General features: G+C 48.4%; 3 protein-coding genes across 5 annotated transcripts; 2 read left to right on the forward strand and 1 right to left on the reverse strand.

Moving 5' to 3' along the window:
- The first annotated feature begins 95 nt into the window (after window positions 1-95).
- Window positions 96-8459, forward strand: SARM1 (sterile alpha and TIR motif containing 1). Of its 3 annotated transcripts, none has more exons than XM_042879399.1 (9): window positions 96-673; window positions 2680-3298; window positions 3487-3699; window positions 3787-3878; window positions 4158-4571; window positions 4806-4995; window positions 5089-5210; window positions 5460-5628; window positions 7529-8459. In XM_042879399.1, exons 1-8 carry the CDS (start codon window positions 216-218, stop codon window positions 5587-5589), a joined length of 2238 nt encoding a protein of 745 aa, XP_042735333.1. In that variant the 5' UTR covers window positions 96-215; the 3' UTR covers window positions 5590-5628; window positions 7529-8459. The 3 variants fall into 3 exon arrangements, with proteins under 3 accessions (XP_042735333.1, XP_042735334.1, XP_042735332.1); XM_042879400.1 differs by lacking the exon at window positions 7529-8459 and having other exon boundaries at window positions 4158-4393; window positions 4478-4571; window positions 5460-7231; XM_042879398.1 differs by lacking the exon at window positions 7529-8459 and having other exon boundaries at window positions 5460-7231.
- A 584-nt stretch (window positions 8460-9043) lies between these two features.
- SLC46A1 (solute carrier family 46 member 1) lies at window positions 9044-12606 on the reverse strand. Its single transcript, XM_042879405.1, has 5 exons — window positions 12340-12606; window positions 11405-12257; window positions 11041-11124; window positions 10035-10191; window positions 9044-9380 (listed from the first exon to the last, which is right to left on the reverse strand). The coding sequence occupies exons 1-5, from the start codon at window positions 12589-12591 to the stop codon at window positions 9305-9307; spliced, it is 1422 nt and encodes a 473-aa protein (XP_042735339.1). The 5' UTR covers window positions 12592-12606; the 3' UTR covers window positions 9044-9304.
- Window positions 12607-14378: 1772 nt separating this feature from the next.
- On the forward strand, window positions 14379-25177 carry SLC13A2 (solute carrier family 13 member 2). The gene is made up of 12 exons (XM_042879404.1): window positions 14379-14526; window positions 16955-17083; window positions 17396-17532; window positions 18185-18411; window positions 19078-19258; window positions 19469-19591; window positions 20462-20683; window positions 21039-21124; window positions 21762-21883; window positions 22356-22517; window positions 23445-23582; window positions 24340-25177. Exons 1-12 carry the CDS (start codon window positions 14425-14427, stop codon window positions 24463-24465), a joined length of 1755 nt encoding a protein of 584 aa, XP_042735338.1. The 5' UTR covers window positions 14379-14424; the 3' UTR covers window positions 24466-25177.
- Window positions 25178-25671: the final 494 nt, after the last annotated feature.

Raw genomic sequence — 25671 nt, forward strand, 5'->3', positions numbered from 1 at the left:
GGCTGCGTGCAAGAGGAGGGCCCTGGGCATAAGGGGGGGCTGCAGCGGTGTGAGCCCCTCCTCGCAGAGGCGGCGCTTGGATTGGGTGACATCAGCTGCGGGCGAGCCGGGATGCTGAGCGTGGCGCTGCCATCGGGTCCCCACCCTGCGTCCCCAAAAAAGAGTCCTGCCTGGGTGGTGCCAGCAGGCGGGCCCTGAGGATGCTGCGCTAAGGGATGTCGATGGTGCTCACCCTGCTCGTCTCCGTCCATCGGCTGTGCCGGCTCTTCGCCATGTCTGGTGCGGAGAGGTTGGCGGTACCCGAGTGCGTGAGCCAGGCGGGATGCTGGGCTGCGGGCGGCTCCAGGGAACGCCGCGAGGTTTCCCCCGGGGTGAATTCAGACATACGGGCGGCTCTGGAGCGGATCCTGCCCGCCCTGCAGCGCTCCATCGCCTGTGCCAAGCAGGCTGCGGGCCCTGCTGAGATGGGGAAAGCCATCGCTGAGATATTCCAGCTGGTGGAGGAAGCCTGGGGGATGCCCACGCTGGGCAGGGATGTGGCCAAAGCACTGTGTGATGCCATCCGCCTGGAGGGAGGCCTGGACCTGCTGCTCAACCTGCTCTACACGGCCGAGCTGGAGACCAAGTGCCAGGCAGGGCAGCTGCTGGAGCAGATCCTGGTGGCAGAGAACAGGTGAGTCCATCAGGAGCCCCTCATACCCCTTAAGTTTCTGAGTGCTCCCAGTTCCTCCCCCTTGCTTGCATGCAGGATTCACAGCTTGTTGGCCCAGCACAGGGGATGCTGGCATGGAGTTGGGAAGCTCCATGAGCCATCCCAGCCAGGTGTCCCTAAGAAGCCCGTTGGGAGATCTGGGTGGTTTGTCTGCATCAGGGCATCTCACTCCAAGGAGGAATGACACAGCTGCCCCCTGACCATAGCCATAGCAGGAGGAGGAGGAGCAGGAGAATGAAGCTATTTCCCAGAGACTTCCTGCTGCTGACCAGTGCAGGCTGTAGGTTGGTGGCCATGGGAGCACCCAACTCATGGCTCTGTGGAAGCTGGAGGTGAATGTGCTGAGCCACGGGACAGGTGAGAGGTGTCAGGCCGTGCTGGAGCAGCATCACCAATGGGGTGGAAGCATGAGGGTGTGCACCAGCACGTGTATCAGCATGCACACGTGGCACCCAGCACCACCCAGTGCACCGCTCACATCACCAAAGGGTGATCCCCATTCTGTGATCACTGTTCAACCCTTTATCTAAAACCCTGCCAGACTCTTGCAGCTCTGCTTGTTGGGGTTGGTGCCCCAAACTATTGCTTAGGGAACATGCTGAGAAATCCTTGCCAGAGTTGAGGATCTCTCTCCAGCTCTGTGTGCACTGTATCTCACTCCCAGATCGAGGACTCGCAGCCCAGCCTTTGCTGTGTGCTGCACAAAGAAGCAGAGCTAAATATGGAAAGCCCATTAGAGTGAATTAATCCCAGGAGCCTCCGTGGCACGGTCAGAATGCGGCACTCAGCTGTCTGCTAGGAGAGTGCCAGAGCTGCTCCAGGAACAGTTGGAGGCCCCCAGCCCCATCGATAAGTGGGGCCCATGTCACCAACCCACCCACAGCCAGGCTAGCAGCCAGCCCAGGGCGCAGGCTTTGTTTCCAGAGCTCTCCATGGCGTCGGCTGCCAAATCCAACCCAAGGTCAGCACCAGTCACATGGCTGCAGCCTTCCCAGAAGTGCTTGTGCCCCCAGCCTGGAACTTCTCGTGCTTAGACCTCATGCCCATGACCCAGCAGCAGAGCGCCCAACATTGCCCCCTTCCTCACCCTTTGGGCATGGCCCCATCCAGCTGTTCCCTTCTAAGAGAGCACAGGGCTGCAGAGTGGCCATGTCTCAGTGTGTGGGGGACTGTGCTGAATGTGGACAGGGCTAGGATGGGATCTGCTGCCTGTGCTGATCTGCAAAGTTGCTGCTGCTGGTGGCACAGGGCCAGAGCTCCCATTGCTGCATGCTGTCATTGGCAGCAGTTGCTCAGCCAGGTCCTCAGCTTGGTAGCAACACGGAGCAGCCAGATCTGGCTTAGAGGCAAATCAGTTTTCACCTGGAGCATGATGAAGGGAGCCTATAAACAGGAGGGGAGTCAACTCTTTGAAAAGGTAGATAGCATCAGGACAAGGGGAAATGGTTTTAAATTGAGGGAGGGAAGATTTAGGTTGGATGTCAGGAGGAAGTTCTTTACCATGAGAGTGGTGAGGTGCTGGAACAGCTGCCCAGAGAGGCTGTGGATGCCCCGTCCATCCCTGGAGGTGTTCAGGGCCAGATTGGATGGAGGGCCAGATTGGATGGGGCCCTGGGCAGCCTGGTCTGATATTAAGTGGGGATGATGGTGGCCTTGCATGTGGCGGGGGGGGGTTGGAGATTTGTGATCCTTGAGGTCCCTTCCAACCTGGGCCATTCTGTGATTCTGTGATATTCCTAACCTGCCATTAGCCTACCCTGTGCTGCTGATTGTTATGTGTGTCTCACTTGGAGCAGGAGATGAGCACAGCACACGAAGCTGTGCACCCCTCACCCTGCACCTGGAACTCTTTCATTTCTGCAGCTGGCAGCACATCTGGCAGCTGTGGTCCACAGATCAACATTTGGCTGTCATGGCACAAACACCACCGTGGTACAAGGGGTCCTTATGGGGTCTTCTCCCTGCAGGGACCGGATTGCCCGGATCGGTCTCGGTGTAATCCTGAACCTAGCCAAGGAGCGAGACGTTCCCCAGCTGGCTCAGAGCGTCTCTGGCATCCTGGAGCACATGTTCAAGCACACTGAGGAGACCTGCTCCCAGCTCATCTCTGACGGGGGCCTGGATGCCATCCTCTACTGGTGTCGCTGGACAGACCCCGTGGTGCTGCGGCACTGTGCCATGGCCTTGGCCAACTGTGCCATGTATGGTGGGCAGGGCAACCAGCGCCTGATGATCAAGAAGAAGGCGGCCGAGTGGCTTTTCCCATTGGTGTTCTCAAGAGATGATGAATTCATCCGCCTGCACGCCTGCCTGGCCATCGCCGTGCTGGCCACCAACAAGGAAATCGAGAAGGAGGTGGAGCGCTCGGGGACGTTGGCTCTGGTGGAGCCATTTATTGCCTCGCTGGATCCGGAGCAGTTTGCCTGTGATATGCTGGGGAGCAGTGACAACAGCCAGGGCAGGACAGCTGAGGACCTGCAGCGCTTGGTCCCCTTGCTAGACAGCTCACGGCTGGAGGCGCAGTGCATCGCTGCCTTCTACCTGTGCACCGAGGCTGCCATCAAGGCCAGACAGAAGAAAACAAAGGTAAAGGGTAGGTTGGAAGGAGAGGTAAAAGGTAGGTTGGCTGGAGGGAAGGACGTGCAAAAGGGCAGCGATGCCACAACCGTGTCCCGATGTTCTCTGTGCCCCTTGAGCTCACTAAGTGCCCCAGCCCCAGGTTGTGGGCAGGAGGAGGGGAAGCCAAGTGATGCCTCTTCCCACTGTGCCCACAGGTTTTCAGTGAGATTGGGGCCACGCAGAGCCTCAAGAGAGTGGTTTGTTACTCCACCAGCAGCACCACCTCCTCCCTGGCCAAAAAGGTGCTGCGTCTGATAGGGGAGGAGGTGCCCCGACGCATCCTGCCCACTGTTCCCAACTGGAAGCCCTGCGAGGTGCAGACATGGCTGCAGCAGATTGGATTCACCAAGTTCTGTCCAAACTTCTTGGTAGGGCTGTGTGCCGGGCAGGGACACCTGTGGGCAGGAGCTGTATTTCCTTGGTAGGATCTTTCCAGCCTGGATTTCACTTGGCAGGAGCACCAGGTGGATGGGGACATTCTCCTGAGGCTGACAGAGGAGGAGCTGCAGGAGGATCTGGGGATGGGCTCCAGCATCACCCGAAAGAGGTAGGAGTGCTCCCACCTATGGCATAAAAACCACAGAGGGGTCCTGCAGGTTACCCAGAAAGACACAGACTTACCTGAGCCCTCCTCCCTTAGCTGAGCTCCTCTGCATCCTGAGGATCTGCAGCCACACGGCTGTTTGCCTCCATTTACATTTTTCCTTCTACACCATGATGTGTCGGTATGCTCTCTCCTAAAGACACGGAATCAAACACCTCCAGGCCCTGCCTGGACCAGCAGCACCCCATCCCCACTCCATGCTTCCATTCATTGCTTTGCCAGGTTTTTCCGGGAGCTGACAGAACTGAAAACCTTCGCCAACTACTCCACCTGCGACCGCAGCAACTTGGCCGACTGGTTGGGTAGCATTGACCCCCCGTTCCGCCAGTACACCTACAACCTGCTGACCTGCGGCGTCAACCGCAACCTCCTGCACCGCGTGACGGAGCAGCAGCTGCAGGAGGACTGCCACATCAGCACCGGCTTCCACCGCGTCCGCATCCTCTCTGCTGCAAGGGGTGCGGGAGCATCGAGGGTTGGTTGGGGCAAGCGGTTGGTTGGGCACTTTTTTAATTGTTTCCATTGCTGTTGGCTCTGCTTAGAAACGCTTCATTCTCCTGTAACGTTGCAAACGGCATCCGATGGGACCGATGTATTCATCAGCTACCGCAGGAGCTCAGGGTCGCAGTTGGCCAGGTGAGTCCCACGTGCAACGGACAACACTGTGGTGCTGGAATTGAGCTCAGTGCATGGTGAAGGAGCTCATTCCCTGTCCCATCGCCTCCATCTTCCCCTTTCTGGCACTGATTTACCTTTTTTCACGTGGTCCTGGTGGAGCTCATAGCAGGGAGCCCAAAGACTGGGCAGCCTGGGCTGACAGCAGGCATCTCCAGCACTGTGCCACTTGCTGTCCTCTCCTCTCACCCTCAGCCTGCTGAAGGTTCACCTGCAGCTGCATGGCTTCAGTGTGTTCATCGACGTGGAGAAGTTAGAGGCAGGGAAGTTTGAGGACAAGTTGACCCAGAGCGTCCTGAGCGCCCGCAACTTCGTGCTGGTCCTCTCACCCCACGCGCTGGATAAGTGCATGGCAGACCCTGAGTGCAAGGACTGGGTGCACAAGGTGAGGGATGCGACACAGGGAGCACGGTGTGTGCTGGAGCAGGAGGTGATGGGTTGACGTGGCCGTGCCCTGAGCACCTGGGTGTTCCTGCAGGAGATCGTGACAGCCCTGAATTCTGGAAAGAACATTGTCCCCGTCACAGATCATTTTGAGTGGCCTGATCCAGAAACACTTCCCAAGGACATGAGGGCTGTCCTGAAATTTAACGGCATCAAGTAAGTAAGGGGAATCTGCCACGCTGTTAGCTCCTTAACTTGCATAAACAGTGATAAAGAGCATGAGACAGTTGGGAAAAGCAACGAGGGAGGTAGCGGAGGCCAAAGGGGAACTGAGTTACTCCAGGAATTTCAGAGCATGAGGGACCAAAGTCTCACGCATCTCCTGTGGAGAAAAGAGGTGCTGCACCGAGCCGCCTCGTGGCATCTCAATGGAAAACTCGGCTCCTGTTTTTCTCCCCAACACAGGTGGTCCCACGAGTACCAGGAAGCCACCATCGACAAAATCATCCGCTTCCTGCAGGGCCGCTCCTCCCGGGACTCCTCAGCAGGGTCAGACAATGGCTTGGACTGTTCCCCTCCCATCATGCCGACCTAGAACCAGGACAGAGGCCACATCCCCTCCAGAGACACACAGGTGACCCCTTTTGATATGGGGCCCAATTTCTCCCATAGGTTTTCCCCATCCCAGTAGCGCTCCTTGCCCTCCCTCCCGCAGGACCTGACCCACCTCCTGGCTCGAGATGAGGCCGGGGGCAGAACTGGGGTGTAGCAGCCCTGGGGAGGACAGGCTGCCATCCAAATCCTCATCCAGAGTGGCGGCACCTCCTGAGGATGCAAAGCAGGGGGACTGGTGGGGTACAATGGAAGAGGACACAGGAGGGAGAGACCAGTGCAGAGAAAACAGCTCATCATTGTGCTCATAAGGTAAAGGCAGGAATGGGCAAATAAAGTTAAGCCCTCATCAAGTCCGTGTGTTTGGGGAAGATAACACATGCAAGGCTTCTAAACCACTGGGCAGGAACTTTCCCTTCCCTGGGGATATCCCTTTATTACAAGAGCTCTTCCCCTCTTTGAGGCCTTTCCCTCCTGATGCTGCAAAACCACTTTGTGCTCTTAGCTCTGCCGGCTGAAGTTTGGCTTTAGATCACGAGAAGTTTCCAAAGGGCTTCTGCAAAAAGTGCTTTTAAAACCATACCCTCCCCTCCGTCTGAAACCTCAGCATCACCACCCTATCAGGTGCATTTATACACACAGCACGGGAGGCTGAACTGGGACTCTGGAAGTAAATCCATGCAGATATGGAAGATGCTAAATGCTGTACCGTGGAGATATGATGCACCGGCTGTATTTTATTCTGTGGTTGGTGCTCCGTGGCACATGTCTAGAACATTCAGGTTGGAAAAGAGCTCTCAGATCCCCAAGTCCAAACCCAACCCACCTCACCCACTGACCACCTCCCTCAGTGCCACATCCCCATGGTTCTGGAACACCTCCAGGGATGGGGACTCCCCCACCTCCCTGTGCAGCTGTGTCACTCCATCATCACTCCTCCCCCCTGCTTTCCCTGAAGCCTCACTACATGCCCTAACTAGCAGGAACTCACATTACCTCCTGGCTTAGATCCATGAAGGTTTCATGAAAAGTAAATTCTGATGCTTAATCAGAGCTTTATAGATTGCTCTTATCAGCTCACAGTTAATGGCATCTTTGCTCCCCAGTGAAAGGTTAATAGCTGTATCTGCCCAGCACACATCAGACACAGTGCTGAGGAAACCAACGCGTGAGCCCAAAGGTGAATCTGCCAAAGCATACAAGCAACATGTGAACTGCTTCAGGGAAAAATCCTGACTAACTTACTGAAGGTCAAGGCCTCCACAGCCATTAAAGGACCTCAAACACTGCGTTCTCCTTCCTATAATAACACACAACATGATTTTGTATCGTTTCCCAGGAGCTCTCTAGCACTCCTCCTCCCCATGCACCACTCAGTGCAGACAAGTTTTACCTGCCCCCTGGACACGGGTGTCTCAGCTGCATGAGATCCCACCCGACCTCTTCCCATTTCCCTGCTGTGATTATCTTCACCCTCATGAACTCTGCTTTTGACAGAACATCCTGTCCTCAGTCACTCCCAGCCTTGGCAGGCACTCCAAGGAGATAAACACATTCTGTTCGTTATCCCTCTCCCTTGTCATGTCAAAAGTCGTTCTACAAATAAATATGGTTTACACTCTAAATCTCAACCTCTGTGCCACATGCTTTTCTCCCTGCAGAGAAAACATTTCCTCTCTTACTGTCTCAGTCTCTCATCCTCTGCTGGGGTGTGATGCACGCTCTCCAAGCACAATTCTCCGCAGGGACACACATTTTGGTCTGTCTTTGCATGGGCTGATGGAGCTCACTGCATCACAGGGACTCTACCTGCTGGTTGCAGGTAGATCATGTCTTTGCTTGCAGTTCTTGGAGGGGAGCCTAGAAGAACTTCAATTTTCTAAATAGACCATAACAGTTCCTATTGAATTTCTCCATTGCAGGCACGCTGACACAAAAGCAGAGCTGAGCCAGCACACCAGTTTCACTTCACTGCACAACATTTAGCTGTTACTGTTGGATGCCGTGGAATCTGTCGGTAGATCTACAGGCTCATGGACTCCACAGGTTCAGCCACGTGCAACCCTGACAGCATGCCCTGCTCCTGCAGGCAGCTAAATCCAGGGCTTGGCCCACGAATCAAGCCACATCACTCCAACTTACATCCACTGGCACAGCCACACGGACCGAGCAGTGTAACACAAAGTTCCCTACTTCTCCCCTTCCTCACTCCTTGATTCTATCTTTACCACCCACTCTTAATGAACAGGGAACAAAGTGATGCATAAGCATTTCGCACACATGGCTAAAGATGGAGTAAGGAAGGGCGAATCTCATCAACAGCTGCAAGAGGAGAGCAATCTTTTGAAGAGCCATAAAAGAAAATGGGGGTTTTATTCACTCTGAAAGTAATCTGACCACTAAGCAATTGCACATTATTGCAGACATCAGAACTCTGTGTTCAACGCAGTGTACACAGAACCGATGGTTTATGGCAGCGTAAAGAAAATAGGATTGAAGCAATATAGTTAATGTTTTGAAAAGAACAATTACAAATACCATGCATGCGGAGATTTGCTTGTTGCCATCAACATGTCCTGAGAAGGGCAGACGTGAAGTCACTGGCAAAAAATCATGGGTGCCCCTTACACAAAAGAATTTTTACTTCCAAAGGCATTTATACTGTTCCCTTAGCAGCTCAACCCAACACACCACGGGCTGATGAGGAAGGACTGCTTCTGGCTCTGCCATTTGATTTCACAATCACAGAATCACAGGACCATTCAGGTTGGAAAAGTGCTCTCAGATCCCCAACCCATCCTTCCACATTGACCCATTCCTCAGTGCCACATCTCCACGGCACCCAAACCACCTCCCTGGGCAGCTGTGCCACTGCATCACCACTCTTGCAGAGAATAAATATTTCCTAATATCCAACCTGAGCTGCTGTGAGCCGCAGACAGACCGTTGGCACTCATAGCAACAAGCACTTCTAGCACATTTTCTCCTTAGACCTCCACTGTGAAGCTAAAGCTATCTCAGTGAACAAGGACAGCAATAGCACTCCCATGGAAAACTACTGGCCTGCAACATTCCTATGACTTTTAATCACAACACATTGATTTGGAGCACAGATGTTCTTAAAGCAGAACACGGTCGGGCTGTCTCACCCTGCAAGCTCTGGTCTGGGCCTCACCCACACCAACAGCTCAGCTGCTGCACACTGTGCTACTCAGAATACCAATTAAGCCAGAATTCAACTCTCTCTCATTATCCATCCCCACCCTCACTTTACAAACCCAACTCAACCCAATTCAACTCAACCCAACCCAACCCAGACCAATTAAACCCAACCAATTTCAACCCAAACAAACCCAACTCAACCCAATCCAACCCAACCAACCAAACCCAGCCAACCCAACCAAACTCAACCCAGACAAACCCAACCCAACCACTACTGGTCTTGCACTGCTTTTACTCTCCATTGGCTTTTGAGTAGTCCCTTGGGTTCTCTGCAATGAGCAAGCAGACATTCACATCTGCACGTCAGCTTTTCCCTGGCTCTCAGAGCCATGACTTCCAACTTTGGGGCATTTAAAAATCAGTGAGGACAACCAAGGTGTCCCTCAGACACTGATCTGCTCTGCAAGTGAAGAACAAACAGCAGTCTATGGACAGACACTGCCAGAATGGCCAATTCCTCATTGCTAAGCTGCTACTCAGCCATCTGCAGGAGACAAGGAAGCATCTGAGAAGTGGCTGTACTGAAGGTTGGAGTCCTGGATTTCTATCCACCTAAGAAAGAAAGAAATAAAGAACAGTCAGCGCTATGAAGGCACACTGAGACTTTGCTGAATGAAGTCAGCTTTAAAGTTTCAAAGGAACAGAACAAAATGATCCTGCCAGGAGCTGTTGCTCTTCTACCACAAACCTCAATGTATTTTCTCTTCCAGGGCATTCAATTCTTATCATGACAAAACTTTCACTTTAATTAGCAGAGAAACAATTGAACACAGACTCCTATGAGAACTCCATCTCTTCCATAAAGGAAGATGTGCAAACTCAACTGCAGATTTTGGATTCTGTTCTAAGAGTGGAATGAGACTTGGAAGGTCTCTGAGCATGGACCTCCACAGTTCTCAGGCTGTAGGTTTATCGCAAGGACTTATGACAGAAGAAAAAGGGGGTGGAAATTAGAGACATGGTTAGTGGGCATGGTGGTGATGGATTGGTGACTGGACCTGGTGATCTTAGAGGTCTTTCCCAACCTCAATATGGTCTATTATTCTGTGAAATGAACCTGCATCTCTGCTGATGGGGGGCCTGAACCCTTTCCCATATGCATAACTGAAAATAAGCCTTGCTGAGCCCTTATCCTAAGACTAAATAATCATTCTTATATTACACTCCACGATTTCTATGGCAGTTTAGAAATCCGAGGTAAGTTACCCCATGATAGCTGCTGGAATAAGGAGAACGATGGCTCCAAAAAGAAAGGGGAATCCCCTCATGAAGTGCAAGGTGGAAGGGTAGAGGGAGTTGAACACCCCTGTAGCCACAAGTGAGCACAGCCCTTCCACGCAGGCAACAGAGGCAAAGAGTGCACCTGCAAAAGAGACAAGATGTGAATGGTGAGAGAGCCATGTAGCAACACCAACACTGAGATTTCCAGGCATGGTACCACTGGAGCTGACCAGGGATGTTATCTATCAGCTGGATTACCAATGCTTCAGAAAGGGTTATATAAATCTGTTTACTGCCAGGCATATCTTATCGCTTGTTAAACATTAAGTGCAGCAGAGGGCTGCATTTTATAGGCTTAGCATCATAAATATCATGTGTATACCACCTTCATTCTTCAATAATGCAAGAAATCCAATTTTGCCAAGTCACCCTCAGGTCTATCCCACCTCACTTCCCCCCTCCCTGCCTGCAGAAGCACTTCCATGCAGTGTGTAACACCGAGTGTAAGCTTTTCTCATGAATTCCTGGACGAAAGGCAAACACATCTTCCTCAGGATTATCCATGATCTTTCACCATGGTCAATGATACAACCCTCTAACAACACTAAGCTTCTTCCCACTGTTACTGATCTACAGAGAAAAGTCACAGCCAGGGAAATCACTAATATCTGCTTGTTATATAATCCGTTTAACTCTTGCTTCTCAGACCCTTTGAAACGAACTGATGAGTGGATGACCTGTTCCCGAGCGTGAACGCAATGTTTTCCATCTTGCTTTCTATTTTTTGTCCTCACCTTGAAAATGCAGTGAGCCTAAATGGATAAATATTGACAACTTCGAGCATTACCCTAGCTTTGAAGGTGAATGCATGGGCACAGGAGTCTAAAGGAGTTAGGGAAGTACTAACCTACCAAAGCAGTTTGGTTTCAATGTCCCACCAAGACAAGTGCTTTGGGACACGGCTTAAGTGCACTTAAGGCCAACTCCTTACCCTGCTCCGTCTCACTGACCAGCTTGGAGAGCTTGGCTCTGATAACTGGAGTAGCTGCCATGGACAGGAACATAATCCCATAACCTGTAAGCAAGATATGGTACATTAGGGAAAGCTCAGCCGAAGACGTGTTGAATTAAAATCATAGAATCATAGATTAAGGTTGGAAAAGATCTTCAAGACCACAGAGTTGAATCATCAACCCATCCCTATCATGCATGCTAAGCTGTGTTGGTCAGTTGGACTCAATGATCCATACGGATCCCTTCCAGCTTGGGATAACCCATGACTCCGTGATTCTATGATCAATTGGCATTTCCAAGCTACACCCCCAAGATGCGAGGACTTAAGAGCTCTGCGTCACCTGTAAACATCAGTGGTGTTGTAGTAGCAAGAGAAATCACCACCAGCCCAGCAATATTGGAGATGAGTCCTATCTCTGCCACCCAGGTGTCCTCCAGGCAGAGCTGCAGCAGCCGCAGCCCCCCCAGGCTGCTCAGGTACGCCAGGTAGCTGGCAGCTGAGCCAAACCCAATGAGATCTGAGGCCCAGCAGAGTGGGGAGCCAAGTTCATACAAAACATAGAGGTCTTTGGTTCCGAAATGGACAGTGACAAGAAGAAAGAAAGCCAAGGAGTAGAGGGCAAGATTCCTCCTGGAGCTCAGGTTTTCCGGGGCCATGTACAGCTTGTAGACAGCCTTGTAGTGTTGGAGAGTCAACAGCTTGGCCGCTCTCCGCTGCTTCACCGTTTCCTGCAGACACAGAGCGGCATAGAGGGCAGCAGCGAGGCTGGCGGCGAGCACCAGCCAGAAGGGGTTGATGTAACCCTCAGCTTTACGCCACTGGCCACCACCAAGGCTGGCCACCATGCCCGCCACGCCAAGGCAAGCCTCGAGGATGGCCACGCGGAAGGTGCGGGCGCGTTGGTCGCTGCTATCGGCTACGGAGGCGAAGCAGCCGGCCAGGATCAGGTTGTAATCCCCCAGGAGACCGCTGACCACGCGCCCTAGGAGCAGGTAGGCGACGTGCAGCCGCAGGTACATGACAAGGAGGTACACGGCCGCCTGCATCGCCATGCCCACCGCCGGCAGTACCAGCACTGGCCGCCGGCCCGCGCTGTCGCTCCACGGCCCGAAGAGAGTCACCGAGAACAGCCCGACGAAGAAACCCCCCAGATTGATGTAGAGGTTCCAATGGGCGACCGACGCTTCCACCTCCTGAAAGAAAAACGCACGGTGATGGGGGGGCGGGCACGGCCATCCCAACAGCTCCCCGCCGCCCTCCCCCAGCGCTCCCCACCTCCCGCAGCGGCTCGACGGCTCCGCTGCCGTTCCCGCAGCCGTCGGGGCTGCTGCCATTGGGGCCCACGTAGCCGCGTTCGGCCCCCAGCCGATCCCATAGGTACTGGGTGGCCAGCGGGCCCTGCAAACCGAGAGCCAGCGTGGCGAGGAAGAGCAGAGGCTCCACGGAGAGAGCGGGGAGGCAGCGGCGGGCGGGGGGCGGCGGGGCGGGAGGGGTAGCGGCGGTGGGGGGCTCCGACGGGGCGGCCATGGCTGCGGAGGAACGGGCGGAGAGATCGACAGAGCGGCCCCACCTCCGGCTCCGCCCCACAGATGGGAGTGGGGAGGATCCGAGGGAAGCGCTGCTTTTGCCGGCTTTCGTCTTTCGTGCGTGTTTTTGCGTTGCTGGGGGTCCCTGCTTGGGGGTTTCTGAGCAGTGATTAAAGATATTTCGAGTCCCAGCTTGATGTGCTGATCTTCGAGCTGTAGTCTGCCATTTAGACGCAGAAGAACCTGGGAAAATACGTTAGAACGTGGGAAATTGGGTAGTTAGCAACGTGTAATCAGCTTGATTAGTTCTATAGGATCACAGGGTGGTTGGAGTTGGAAGGGACCCCCAAGGGCTGTCTGGTCCCACTGCCTGCAATGCACAGGGACACCCACAACTCCATCAGTGCTCAGAGCCTTTCTGCCTGACCCCAGATACTGCAAGGATGGGCACCACCACCTTGCTGGGCAATATGTGCCAATGCCTCACCGTCCTTATCCTAAACAACCTTTTCCTTTTATCCAATCTGAATCAGGGTTTGGTGCCTCGAAGACCAGATCTGTCAACAAAGAACAAGTGCTTTAAATCAACACTTTAAAAACACAATTCAGAGTATGAGATTAACCCGTTTACATAAACTGGGGTAATCCCAAATTAATGTAAACTGACATCACTCCAACACCACTGAGGGAGTGTTAGCCACAGCATCACAGAACCATTCAGGTTGGAAAAGACCTCTCAGATCTCCAAGTCCAACCCCAGCCCACCTCCACCATGCCCACCTCCCTCAGTGCCACAGCTCTCAAACACCTCCAGGGATGGGGATCCCAGCACTCTCCAGGCAGCTGTGCCAAAGCATCACCACTCTTTGGAAAAGAAGTTTTTCCTAATACCCACCAGAAGCTTTTGGTGGAGCTACCATCAGGTGACCCGTGGTCTTTGCTTCTCTTCTCTCTCTGCTTGACCAAGCCATAAACAGAGCTGTGCCATTTAAACCAAAGAAATGGAAACATCACCATTATCTGAAAGCTACACAGGCATGGCCTACCCAATAAAGACACCCAGGTGTCATTAGCAGGATGCTCCCTTTGGAACTAACAGCTTCCACTCAGTTCCTGTCTACTTACAGAATCAAATAATTCACTGTTGGAAGTTTTTTTGCAATTGGAACCAAAATTGCCACCGATTTCCCAGGTTTTCCAAATTCACTTTAAGTAATAATAATAATAGTATTAATTGCCCTATGAGCTACCACAGCCGTGCCTAAAAAACCTGATAGATAGGAAAGGTGAAAAACCCATTGCCTGATGCTTGCAGTTTTTGGCACTGTAGCCAAGCCTTGCCCAGTGCCTTCACACACAACAGGCCAAGTCAGAAGGAGTTATTACTTTCCCTCTTTAACCCAGGGCATTTCGTATAACATACCGATCTGTTCTGGGTGGCCAGAACCATCACCCTTTAAACAGAGTAGAAGAAAATCGTTGTGAGGTTTCTGCTCTTTTTGGTTTTTTTATGGGAGATACCTACTGAAAGGAGGCATGAGGAAAGATCAACACTTGCACAAAGCAAAGGACCTCTTGGGATGCTTTTGAAGAACGCCTTGGGCGCAAGGAGTTAATCTTCTCCCGGATTTACTGGTTATCAGAAAGGCTGTTGTAAGAAAGTTCTTGATCTGACACTCTTCTGCTGTCCCCTCCCTTCTTTGTTCTCTTCCTTCTTTCTCTGATTACATCCAAAAACAACACCCAGCTGCCAGAGGTCAATGTTTAATGCTGCTCTGTGTTTATATAGTCCCCGGGAGCAGCGCTGGGCCTTTCAGCACTGGGCAGCTCCACCATGGCTCCCTGCTGGCGGCTGCTTCTTGCCTTCAGGAAATACCTGGTCATCATCCTGGTGCCCCTTCTCTTCTTACCGCTGCCTCTGGCTGTTCCTAGCAAGGTAAGGACCTTTTACGCTGTATTTGAGAGCAAATCTGTCCTTAGGGACGATCCTTGGAAGAGAACGCGCAAATTCTTACAGGCTCTTCATAAAATCACAGCATATCCAGAGCTGGAAGGGACCCATGAATCTAATTTACCTTCTAAGGATCGATTGCAAACTGCTTTCTGATTTAACATTATCCCATTCACGTCCCCTTTCAGAGTTGGGTATTTTTTTTCTCATCATTGCTGCCAGGTAAAAGAGTCACCTCTCACACTCAGATAAGGAACTCTGTTACATCGGGGAAAAAAATGCAACGTGTTTCACTCTTCCTATCATTATTTCCATAATAAACTTCCAAAAAAAAAAAAAAAAACCAGAAAAAAAGATTTAAAATTTTAAAATGTCACGTTTCAAATGACAGAATGCTGAATGTTCCTTCTGAAGAAGTAAGCTGTGAAAGCCTGTAGCAGTAGGGCAGGTATTTCTGAGCCATTGATCACCTGGACGCAGCACTGAGCGCAGGCAGAGTGCCAGCAGTTGGATTAATCTTCACTCTCATTTCTCCTGCTCTCCTCATGCAGACAGAGCTAACCTCTGCTCTTCAGGTCTCTCATTCCACTCCTAATCCCTTCTCCCATCACTGCTGCTCTTCGAATGCCAAGTCCTACCTCCTCCCTTTGATCCCCGCTGATCCTCAGCTTCTGGTCTCCTTCCATGTTCTTCTCCATTCTTCACTCTGTCTTTTTTTTTGCAGCCCCTTCTTCCTCACTGCTCTTATTTTTTTTCCCTTTTGAACTCATTCTTTTTCATCAGACCAATGAGTCAGAGAGTTTCTGAAGCTTGGGCCAGAGGTTTGCAAGCACAAACAATGGAGTGGCTCTGGTGGGAGGAGAAATGCAGTAACTGATCAGGCATGTCCTCCCCTTCCCTTGCTATGCAAATAAAACAGCTTAAACTGTCACTTAAATGCTTACTAAAACGACAAACAGAAAATAACAGACAAATAATTTTTTTTGCTAATTAACTTTCTGTAGGCCAAAGTTAAAATAAGTTAAAAGAGATTTGGATCATAAACTTTCTGAAGTATCCAGAAGTGGGAGCCTTGTTTTTCATCTCTTCCTGGGGTTGCTGTTACCAGACCATAAGCCCTTGGTTTTGTGTTTCCAATTGGTGCCATCCATGGGTGCACCTTCATAACAACAAAATAAGGGAGAAAAGGGACCATCAAAGTGGGAAACTGCCTTCAGAGCTTGACAGAACCAATAGTTAAGGTTACTGCCACTCTCATTCAAGATAAGGCTTAAAAGGCCTTAAATCTCTTCAGGATTCTCTGGCAGTATTACTCTTCCATCCATGGTAATGTGCCACCAAGATCACTTCCCTCCATCCATTCAACCTTCCTTGGTTTAAACCTCTGTACTCAAGCCATCACCTTTTTAATCTCCTTTTCCTAATTCTTTAGTCAATAAACATTGGTATGGTTTCATTCATTCTCTTCATTCTGTGTATTTTGAATGGACATTCTCAATCCAAGACCACGCAAAAACTTTTTTCTCCCAAATCCTTTGCTCTGACTGCTGCTGGCACCTATTATTTTGCCAGCTCCAAATTAAGGAAGACCCTGTATCCTACACTGTCACTTTCCCATGTTTTTTTTTTCCAGCAGCCTAGCAGTATGCCATGTTGTGATATGGCATTCTGAATCCTTCTGGTGCCCAAGGCTGAGTTAAATAGTCTTATATAAAATTTAGAGTGGTTGTCTGCAGCAAAACCATGTCTGTTTCCTCAGGAAAAAAAACCAAAAAGATAATGTGAAACATGAGATTGTACTTTCTTCAAAGAAATAACTCAGAGTCAATGGAAGATGAAACTGACCCATGACCAGTTTGTCAGCATTTCAAAGTCTGTACTGAGCTAAAAATCTGATTTTAAAAAATAGATAACAGTATTTCCAGTACAAAGAACACAGGCTGCTGAACCTACCAGAGGTTCACCAGGGCCACATCCTGAATTATGCAGAGGAAAAAGTGGGGAAACCTTGACTAGATTGAAGATTACTTCTGTGAATCAAAAACAAATAAAATAAAATAAAATAAAATAAAAAACAACAAAAAAGAGAGAGAAAATACCAGCATCAGCAAAACCAAGACATCTATGCAGGGACTGCCAATCCCTTATCTTATCATAAAAGGTTCAAAGTCATCTATTTCTTGTCTTCTCCCATCAAAGGCCCCAGTCTCTCCCTATAGTTGTGACAAGGTCGTTGAGTACTTTGTCACTGGGTTAAGACCTGCAGTTAGGGGACAGATGGGAGGAAAAGGCAGAAAACAACCTTTTCCCAAATCCCTTTATCAGGCAATGCATATAACAACGGGCTGTTGCCTTCTCAGAGCATAAGTGAGGTGTAGAGCCCATTCTGACTGCCTGCACTCCCTTCTTTCAGGAGGCCCAATGTGGGTATGTTATCATCCTGATGGCACTGCTGTGGTGCACGGAAGCTTTGCCGTTGGCTGTCACAGCCCTCCTTCCCGTCCTGCTCTTCCCAATGATGAACATCATGGATTCGACAACAGTAAGAGACTGGGGTCTCGTCTGATGTTGGTTTCTAATGGTCATCTCTTATTTGGGTGGGATTTCCAGAGTGCAGATCAAAGAGGAAAGCACTGCACCAATGTTATGCAGAAAATGTACTCTGTTTATGGGATAGAGCCTGCTTGTGCCCACAGCGGAGCTGCTAATCTGAAATTGAAGCAGATTCATTAATCAGATGCAACCTATAGTTAGCATACTAATGACTTTGGGACAAGGTCCCCCCTGAGAAAACACCTTCTTTCTATCTAATGGTTTCTTATCACTGTTCTCTCCCCCTTGCTCCATGTTGTAGGTCTGCAGGGAGTACCTGAAGGACAGCAATATGCTTTTTATTGGGGGACTGCTGATGGCCATTGCTATTGAGAACTGGAACCTACACAAGCGCGTTGCTCTGTGGGTCTTGCTCATCACTGGTGTCAGACCAGCCCTGTGAGTAACAGCCACAAAAACGATGTGGGATAGAAGATTTCGTGGCATTACTTCTTGTCAGCGCTGCCTGAAATCAATTCTGAAGTCAGGGGTGCTACTGGGTTTGGGCAGGAGCACAGCTTTTGACAGTCAGGAGTCTTTGGCTGAAATATAGAAGATATCGACTCTATAAATGCTATATTGATTGCAAGGAGAAGAGAAAATGGGGGGATGCTTGTTTTGGAAAGAATAACTGTTTGCCAGACTGGAGCTTTAAGCCACGCAGAGGCCATGTTACCCTATTTAATTTGTCCCAGATCATGAGAAGAGGGAATACAGAAGGAAATTACAAAGCAATAGAATGAAAATGCATATAAGATAAAACCCATTTCATCTGATGTATAATCTACATCTCATCTAAAGAATAATTTTGAGACAAATAACAGAGTAATACTGCAACAAGGATTAGAATTTTATATGAGTAAGAAGAGACTCTTAAATGATAGAGGTAGGATAAATCTACAAAAAAGAAAAAAAAAGATCATTTTCCTTATTGTTTAAACTGATTGCTGGGCATTTTCCAAACCTTGCATTTGTAAACAGAGCTTTGTAACAGAAAAGGGCATGGAAGCCCTGAGTTCTGACCCAGCTTCTTCAAACCTGTTTGTTTCAGCCTTCTGATGGGTTTCATGCTCGTGACTGCATTCCTGTCCATGTGGATCAGCAACACAGCCACCACTGCCATGATGGTGCCCATTGCACAGGCGGTTCTGGATCAGTTGCACCAGTCAGGAATGGGATCTGAGGCACCCAACCAAGTGCTTGAGAATGACAACAAGGCCTTTGAACTGCAGGAAGAGCCAACAAAATCAAACAGCTTCAAAGAAACGGAGGAAAAAGGTGAATGGGCTCTGGGCATTTTTCTCTTTGGGATGGGATGTCCTGATGCCTTTTCACTGGCACAGTCATTGCTCCTAAATTCTGAAAAAGAATTTACCTAAAGCATCCTGACTGATCTTGCAGCAGTCGTGAGGCTCTTCCATGAATCAAAGGCACAGTAAGTTCTACTGACTTGGATGAAGGTCAATAGCTCAATAAAACAACACGTATAAGCACTGCTTTAGCTGAAGACCTCACATTAGGTTTGATATTTCCTCACATATTATGTTAGCTCCACTGTAATCTGCTGTGCAACTCGTCAGACAGCAGTCCATCTGAGGGACAGATTCTGGCCTATTTCCTGCCTGAAGGTTAGAGATTAAAATGATCTTTCTAATCCAAAGAACGATCTCTCTAATCCAAAGATACATAATCACACAACAATATCTCTTCAGACTTCATCGCATCAACTTCTCCTGAAAAATGGTTATTTTCACCGACAACCAGTAAAAACTGACAGAATGTCAAAGATTTAACAATGCCAGCCTCCTACAACAGGGAAATTTGGCTCCTTCAGCTCTGAGTCCGTTGTGTTTTAGCCTTCAATTACAGAATTTTACAGACAGAAGATCTTTTCCTACCCAGTGTAGCTTCTCTAACCCCCCTCATTCCTATCTTGGCACCTAGGCAATAACCACGTCCTGGCAGTTGAGGAAGGCAAAGAGAAAAGTGAACACCCTATAGACGAGAAGCACAAGAAACTCTGCAAGGGAATGTCTCTCTCAATTTGTTACGCAGCCAGTATTGGAGGGATTGCAACTCTGACTGGGACAACACCAAATCTGGTGCTGAAGGGACAAGTTGATGAGTAAGTCTGGTTGGATTTGGAATACACATCCATTAAGATGCATCTTTCTGCTCCAGCTGACTTCTAGTTCATACACAGAAGGAAAATATCAGTTTGCTAACTGCAGGGAAGTTGGCTTCTCTTCCTTGGGGAGCCTCAAAACACCTCCTGTTTTTGAATACAGAAGAGACTGCAGAGTTTGGGATGCTGACAGCCCTCTACATTTTGCAGGATCTTTCCCAACAATGACAACGTCATCAACTTTGCCTCTTGGTTCTCTTTTGCTTTTCCTACCATGGTTCTGTTGCTGGTTTTGGCCTGGATTTGGCTGCAAATTCTGTACTTGGGCTTCAAGTAAGTACCCTTCTCATACTAGAGCACAGAGCACAGGTCTGTTATTAAGTACTCATTACATACCGTACCACGAGTGATTCTGCCACTGATAAGCCTATGCTTGATGTTTACACACCAAGTAGAGAAGCATTCAGATACAACAGAGACCAGCAGCACTGCACACTGAGTATCTGTTGAAATACTGCATTTTTTTTTTTCCAATAACCTGATGAAATCCCAGCAAAGTACACTCCATAGCTGGAAACAAGGAGCTCCATCTGCACACAACCTGTTCTGCTGCATTGCTTTCATGTCCTAGAAGATTGCTGTGCTTCAAACCAGGAAATTGATTTCTGCATAGAGCTGGTAAATTCCCTCCTGACGAAAGTCGTGCAGAGCTGCAGGATTAGCATTGTGTCAACACCCCATGCAAACAGCTTTCATTGCCAATGTGACACTTGGACCACCACTTTGGCATTAACCTCTTTCAACTGGAAAGAGCTTTCTCAATACCTGAAAGGCTGTCTCATTCCTCAAGGTCCTATTTGTAAGTCCTCCTTTTCTGTAATTTTAAAAACCTGCTTCCTGGTGACACACAGTGCCAGTCACACTGTTCTTGTCATTATTACCCTGTGTGTATCACACTCTGACAATGAGGCTTTAGGGGCAGGAAAGTTTTTGGGTTTTTTTTTTAATCTTGGCAGCACAGAATACAACGCAGTTATCATCTACATCTGCGGCTGCTGATGCCACAACATTATATATATAATTTATATTAACACACACACACATATATATAACACAACGTGTCTGAGTTACAAAGTCCAGATTCTCAACTCTTAAGACATATGGCAAATTTCTTTGATATTTCTTGCCCATTTTTTCTTCTAGTTTTCAGAAGAATTTTGGTTGTGTGAGAGATCCCTCTGCAAAGACCAAGGAGAAACAGGCCTATCAAATTATCAAGGACGAGAACAAGAAATTGGGGTCCATGAAATTTGCAGAGATTGCAGTCCTGGTCCTCTTCGTCCTGCTGGTACTGCTCTGGTTTACAAGAGACCCTGGTTTCATACCTGGCTGGGCAACAGTTCTCTTCAACAAAAACGATACGAGGTACCATCACCTCTCCTCCTTGCTCTGAGCAAAATTGTATCAGGAAACAACTGAATTATAAAGCATAGCCTAGCTTTTCTCTTCCCAAATGATCTTTAATGAGGATTCCCTGCTTAGGTATCCTGGCCTAGGCTGTAAATGAACACAGTAACTTCTATCAGTAGCGTTATTTTGGGTAGTCCTGTGTGGCATCAGGATTTGGACTTGATGATCCTTAAGGGTCCCTTCCCATTCGGGATCTTCCATGATCATACCAAATTTAGAAGTAAAATTTGCACTTGTTATTGCATTATTCAGTTTCTTCAGTTCCTTATGCACCTAAAACACCACCAATTTTCTGACTGATCCATTGCAGCTTTGTCACTGATGCGACAGTTGCCATCTTCATTTCACTGCTGCTGTTCATCATCCCTTCCGAATTCTCTATCCAGAAGCAGACAGGTAAGCTTACTGAAGGCATCAACTGCCAGAATAACTATGCTGGAAACCTTATATTTTAGATTCACTAACGAAATTTCAAATTGCTCTTCCAGTATAGTTATAGTTTTATGCTTTAGGCATACATTCCATGAAAAGCCCTCTCAGATCTCCAAGTCCAACCCCGCCATGCCCACTGACCACGTTCCTCAGTGCCACATCCCCACGGTTCTGACACCTCCAGGGATGGGGACTTTCAATCTCCCAGTGCAGCTGTGCCACTGCATCACCACTCTTTTGGAGAAACGTTTCCTCATATCCAACCTGAACCATCCCCAGTGCAACCTGAGGCCATTACCTCTCATCCTATCACTAATTGCTTGGGAGAAGAGGCCATTCTCTGGATACGTTGCCATTCCTCTAACCCACTCTTACTTTTCATCTACTCTACTTTGCTTTCTGAAGCAATTGCAGGTTATTCATTAATACTTTTGCACATCAAGTTTTAAAATCTCCTCACTCACTTTCAGTGACTATCCCAAAGCCACGTTGATCTTGCTGACAGAAATGTCCTTGTATTCCAACTAAGCCTACTTCACACTGACAAGTACCTCTTTCTTGGGAGAATATAATATACAACCAATTCTTGTTGGGATTGTAGGCAGCAAGACAAAGATCCGAGCACCTCCAGCTCTCCTGAACTGGAAAGTAGTTCACGAGAAAATGCCATGGAACATCGTGCTCCTGCTGGGTGGTGGCTTTGCCTTGGCCAAAGGCAGTGAGGTAACACCCCTCTGCTTACCTGCTCTCTGTGGGTGTTTTCTCCTCTGCTTTTCACATATGCTCTCCCAGAACACAAGAGGGCACGCTGGGAGCACCAAACACATGTGGCGGTCGGATAGATTTCATCCTTAGGAGCAGTCCTATGATGAGAAGAGATGTAGCCCATGCCAACAACACGGTGCAGCACAGCAGCACAATTAACTGTGTTTCTAGAAGACTGGTGATTAAGGAAATACCCCATTACACCAAAGACTCTATTAAATGCAATTAAATCAGTGTGGCAGGCAGAAGATAACACTTCCAGGATGTGTCTCCCGCGCAGTCCTTACAGCCTCCACACACATTTCTACAGAAAGAAGTTTGTATGAGAAATTCCATAGGGTAGAACTGATGAGGGAAACATGGTTGGACTGTGATACGGGTACTTCTTCTTCAGCCTGCTATCCTGACAGGCATTTTTCCTCTGTTACAGGAATCCGGTCTGTCCGGATGGTTGGGTACCAAACTGACTCCTCTGGAGCAAATCCCTCATCCAGCCATTGTGTTCGTGTTGTGTCTCCTTATTGCTACTTTCACTGAGTGTGCCAGCAACGTGGCCACCACCACCCTCTTTCTCCCTATCCTGGCTTCAATGGTGAGTTCAGAATGCCCTCGTAAAGGCAGCTTTCAGGCAGGGGAATGCTCAGTGGTGAGAGGTGGCTGGCTGACACCGCCAAGCACTGGCTCATGTAATCTGATCAGGAGGCAAGACTTTAAATAAATACATATGTATGTGAATGCTTATAAATTCACACACACTGTGCGCTCAGTTCGACCTTCCTAGAATCATTGATGGGAAAAGTAAAAGGATTAAACTCATGGGCATAGTAGACTTTGCCTTCTGGCCTAAATAACCCCATGAGGTCACTGCCAGCTGTACTCGTTTTTTCCTATTTGTTCTGCAGAGAGCAGCAGCAGCAGCATTTGTTTCCCTGTAACATTCCATTACTGTATTTCACTCCAACCACTGACCTTCCAGAAGTCCAAAGACGATAGCATTAGTCAAGCTCTGTGACCTAATTCAGAATTTCCCCAGGAAACTCCTGTTGCAATGACAGATGCCATTCTGCAGTGTGAAATGGTGGCTCCAGATTGACATTGGAGCAAGAACCACCAAAACCTTTTTTTGCATAGGACACAGACTCCAATAATCCTTAAGATGACCCATTCACCTTCAGAGTTTCCACCAATAATTTAGTTTTGCTCACAATCTGTTTGAAGGCCCTTTATACTCTTTCCTGGTTTTTGAGTCTAATGCAGTCGTTATTATTAATTTATACCTTAGCAGTGATTCAAAATCCACAATCAGGAACACAAAGCATTGACCCCAAAACCAATTCTTGCTGCTGCTGCACAAAGATGTTGAGTAGAAGTTGCTAAAGCAGACCCAACGTATGAGTGGTTACAACATTTGTGAAAGAAATGATTTCTGGCATGGACAAACGCAATTAATATTCTGCCAAAAGGTTTCTGTGCATTTCTGTGTATCAAAACCATCACCCGTGCTTCCCTTCTTGCCTAGGCTCAATCTATCTGCCTCAATCCACTCTATGTCATGCTGCCCTGTACACTTTCGGCATCGTTGGCATTCATGCTCCCAGTGGCCACCCCCCCCAACGCCATTGTCTTCTCATACGGACATCTCAAGGTTATAGACATGGTGAGAAAAAACACATTCTTGTCATCATTTTCATCACTAGTTTTGACCTCTTTCCCCCTCCCACCCCAATATTGGTTCTTCTTGAAAGAGTGTTAGAAAACTCACCCTTCTGACGTCAAATGGAAAGACAAATATAAATGTCTGAATTAATTAATGGTCCCTCTATATATATGGGATCCAGCTTTATATACTTATAAAGCGTACATTTACAGCCTTATCAAGAAGTTATTGAGCTTTAAGAAAACATTCAAGACCTCTTGCAGATGTTCCAGTGGCAGCCAGAAGTGGCAATGTGTATCTGTTCCAAAAGCCCACGTGTAGATACGATCAGGGATGTCGAGGTGTGCACTCTGTATGATCCTTCTGCAGTGACCAAGGCAAAGCCTGCACCTCTCACAAGGCTGCCCTGATGCCCGATCTCAGTATGACAAAGAAAGATGGACAAGGATGTCTTGTCTCTGGGTAACTTCTCCAATATATAACACCAGATACCAATACCAGGTCAGAGGAGAAGGTTCTACGCAGGCAGATGGAAAGGATTTCAGGACTTCTAGCTTAACAGCTCTATCAATGGAAACCCAATTTCCATTCTACAGACTGTATCTTGTGAACGAAACCAGTTTAAATGTAATTTGATGGAGGTCTGAAGGAGCCAAAGAGGGAAGCCAGAAAAACTAAACATAAGACAAACCTAATCAGCATGGAAGGAAGAAGAGCATTCAGTTCAATTAATAACACTTTTGCTTTGTAATTCCAGGCCAAAGCTGGATTTGTACTCAACATCTTGGGCGTTCTGACAATAAATCTGGCCATCAACACCTGGGCTTCATCCTTGTTCAAGCTGAATACCTACCCATCTTGGGCAAACTCTACGTATTGTTAGTGACACAAGGGAACCAAGAACTGCACCTATTAGGACCATAACATGAGCAAACCCATCACTGACCCAAGCTTTGCTGAGGCAGTGGCTAAGAGACAGCTCTATTCTGTGCAAAAGGACTTGCTATCTATGGGGAAGATCAACCCATTGATAAGGTGAGGCCTTTCAACCTCCTGCCTTTCAGCTGTTCCAGGTGTCTTCAGACTTTCTGCCTCTGCAGGGGAGCATTTTCTCCAAGTACTACATTGTTTTTCAGGCTCTGCATGTAAAGTCCTAAACCTGCAGTGAATGAGAAAGAACTGTGTATATAAAAGAGTGGAGAGAGACTCTGTGCACTGACTTCATGCCTGTGTTTGTGTATCAGCACTGATGTGAATATTCACCTACAGGCACCAGTGTATATGTTCCATATGTACATAATGTCGTATACTCTGTGGGCAAGAGATAAATCACTTGCTGTCAGCCTATCCTATGACTTTGAAATGTATATATTTACAGCCTACTCTGTTCTGAACATAGAAGATTGCTTTTATCCTGAAACATCCATCCCGTTGTTATTTAAGCAGCATTACAGTCTGCAATGTCATGGCAGGAATAGAAATATTCCCCTGAGAAGGACCTTGTGTCCTAAAGTGTATATGGTTAATTAAAGGCTGCTGTTTTTTATGCTCATGTACAAATATCACTGTAAATACACTTGTCTTCCGTGTGTCAATGGCTTGTCTGAGCTTCCTTACGCTAAGTTAGCACAGTTGAATTTGTTATCATTAAAGACATAATTACTACTAACAGGTTAATTTTCTTGCACTACCGACACCAAGATCTTCCTTTCCAAACCCCCAGTATAGCTCAGTGTTCAATCCCTGTTCTCCTACACCAACTTTCAGTAGTAGCACACAGGTTCCCAATGACCAAACTGACAAAGACAGTGGATTTTTTTGATGCCTACAATGCACCAACCTGCAGTATTTCCAGTTCCAGATGTTAAGACAGTTCTGGTACCTGCTGGGCACTGGTTCCCTCTCTGTTGATAGCTTTCTTGGAACAATTGCTGTGGAAGATCCCAGAAAGGATAATCTGCTGTTAACTCTTCAGAGACTTTGAGAGATAGAATCAATGTTTTGATTTCGTTACGCGATAGGGTTCTAACATAGAATCACAGAATCATTCAGGTTGAAATAGACCTCTAAGATCATCTGGTCCAACCAC

Source organism: Lagopus leucura, unplaced genomic scaffold, assembly GCF_019238085.1.
Source record: "Lagopus leucura isolate 7727_CA_CO unplaced genomic scaffold, USGS_WTPT01 Super-Scaffold_100024, whole genome shotgun sequence".
NCBI classification, from domain to species: domain Eukaryota; kingdom Metazoa; phylum Chordata; class Aves; order Galliformes; family Phasianidae; genus Lagopus; species Lagopus leucura.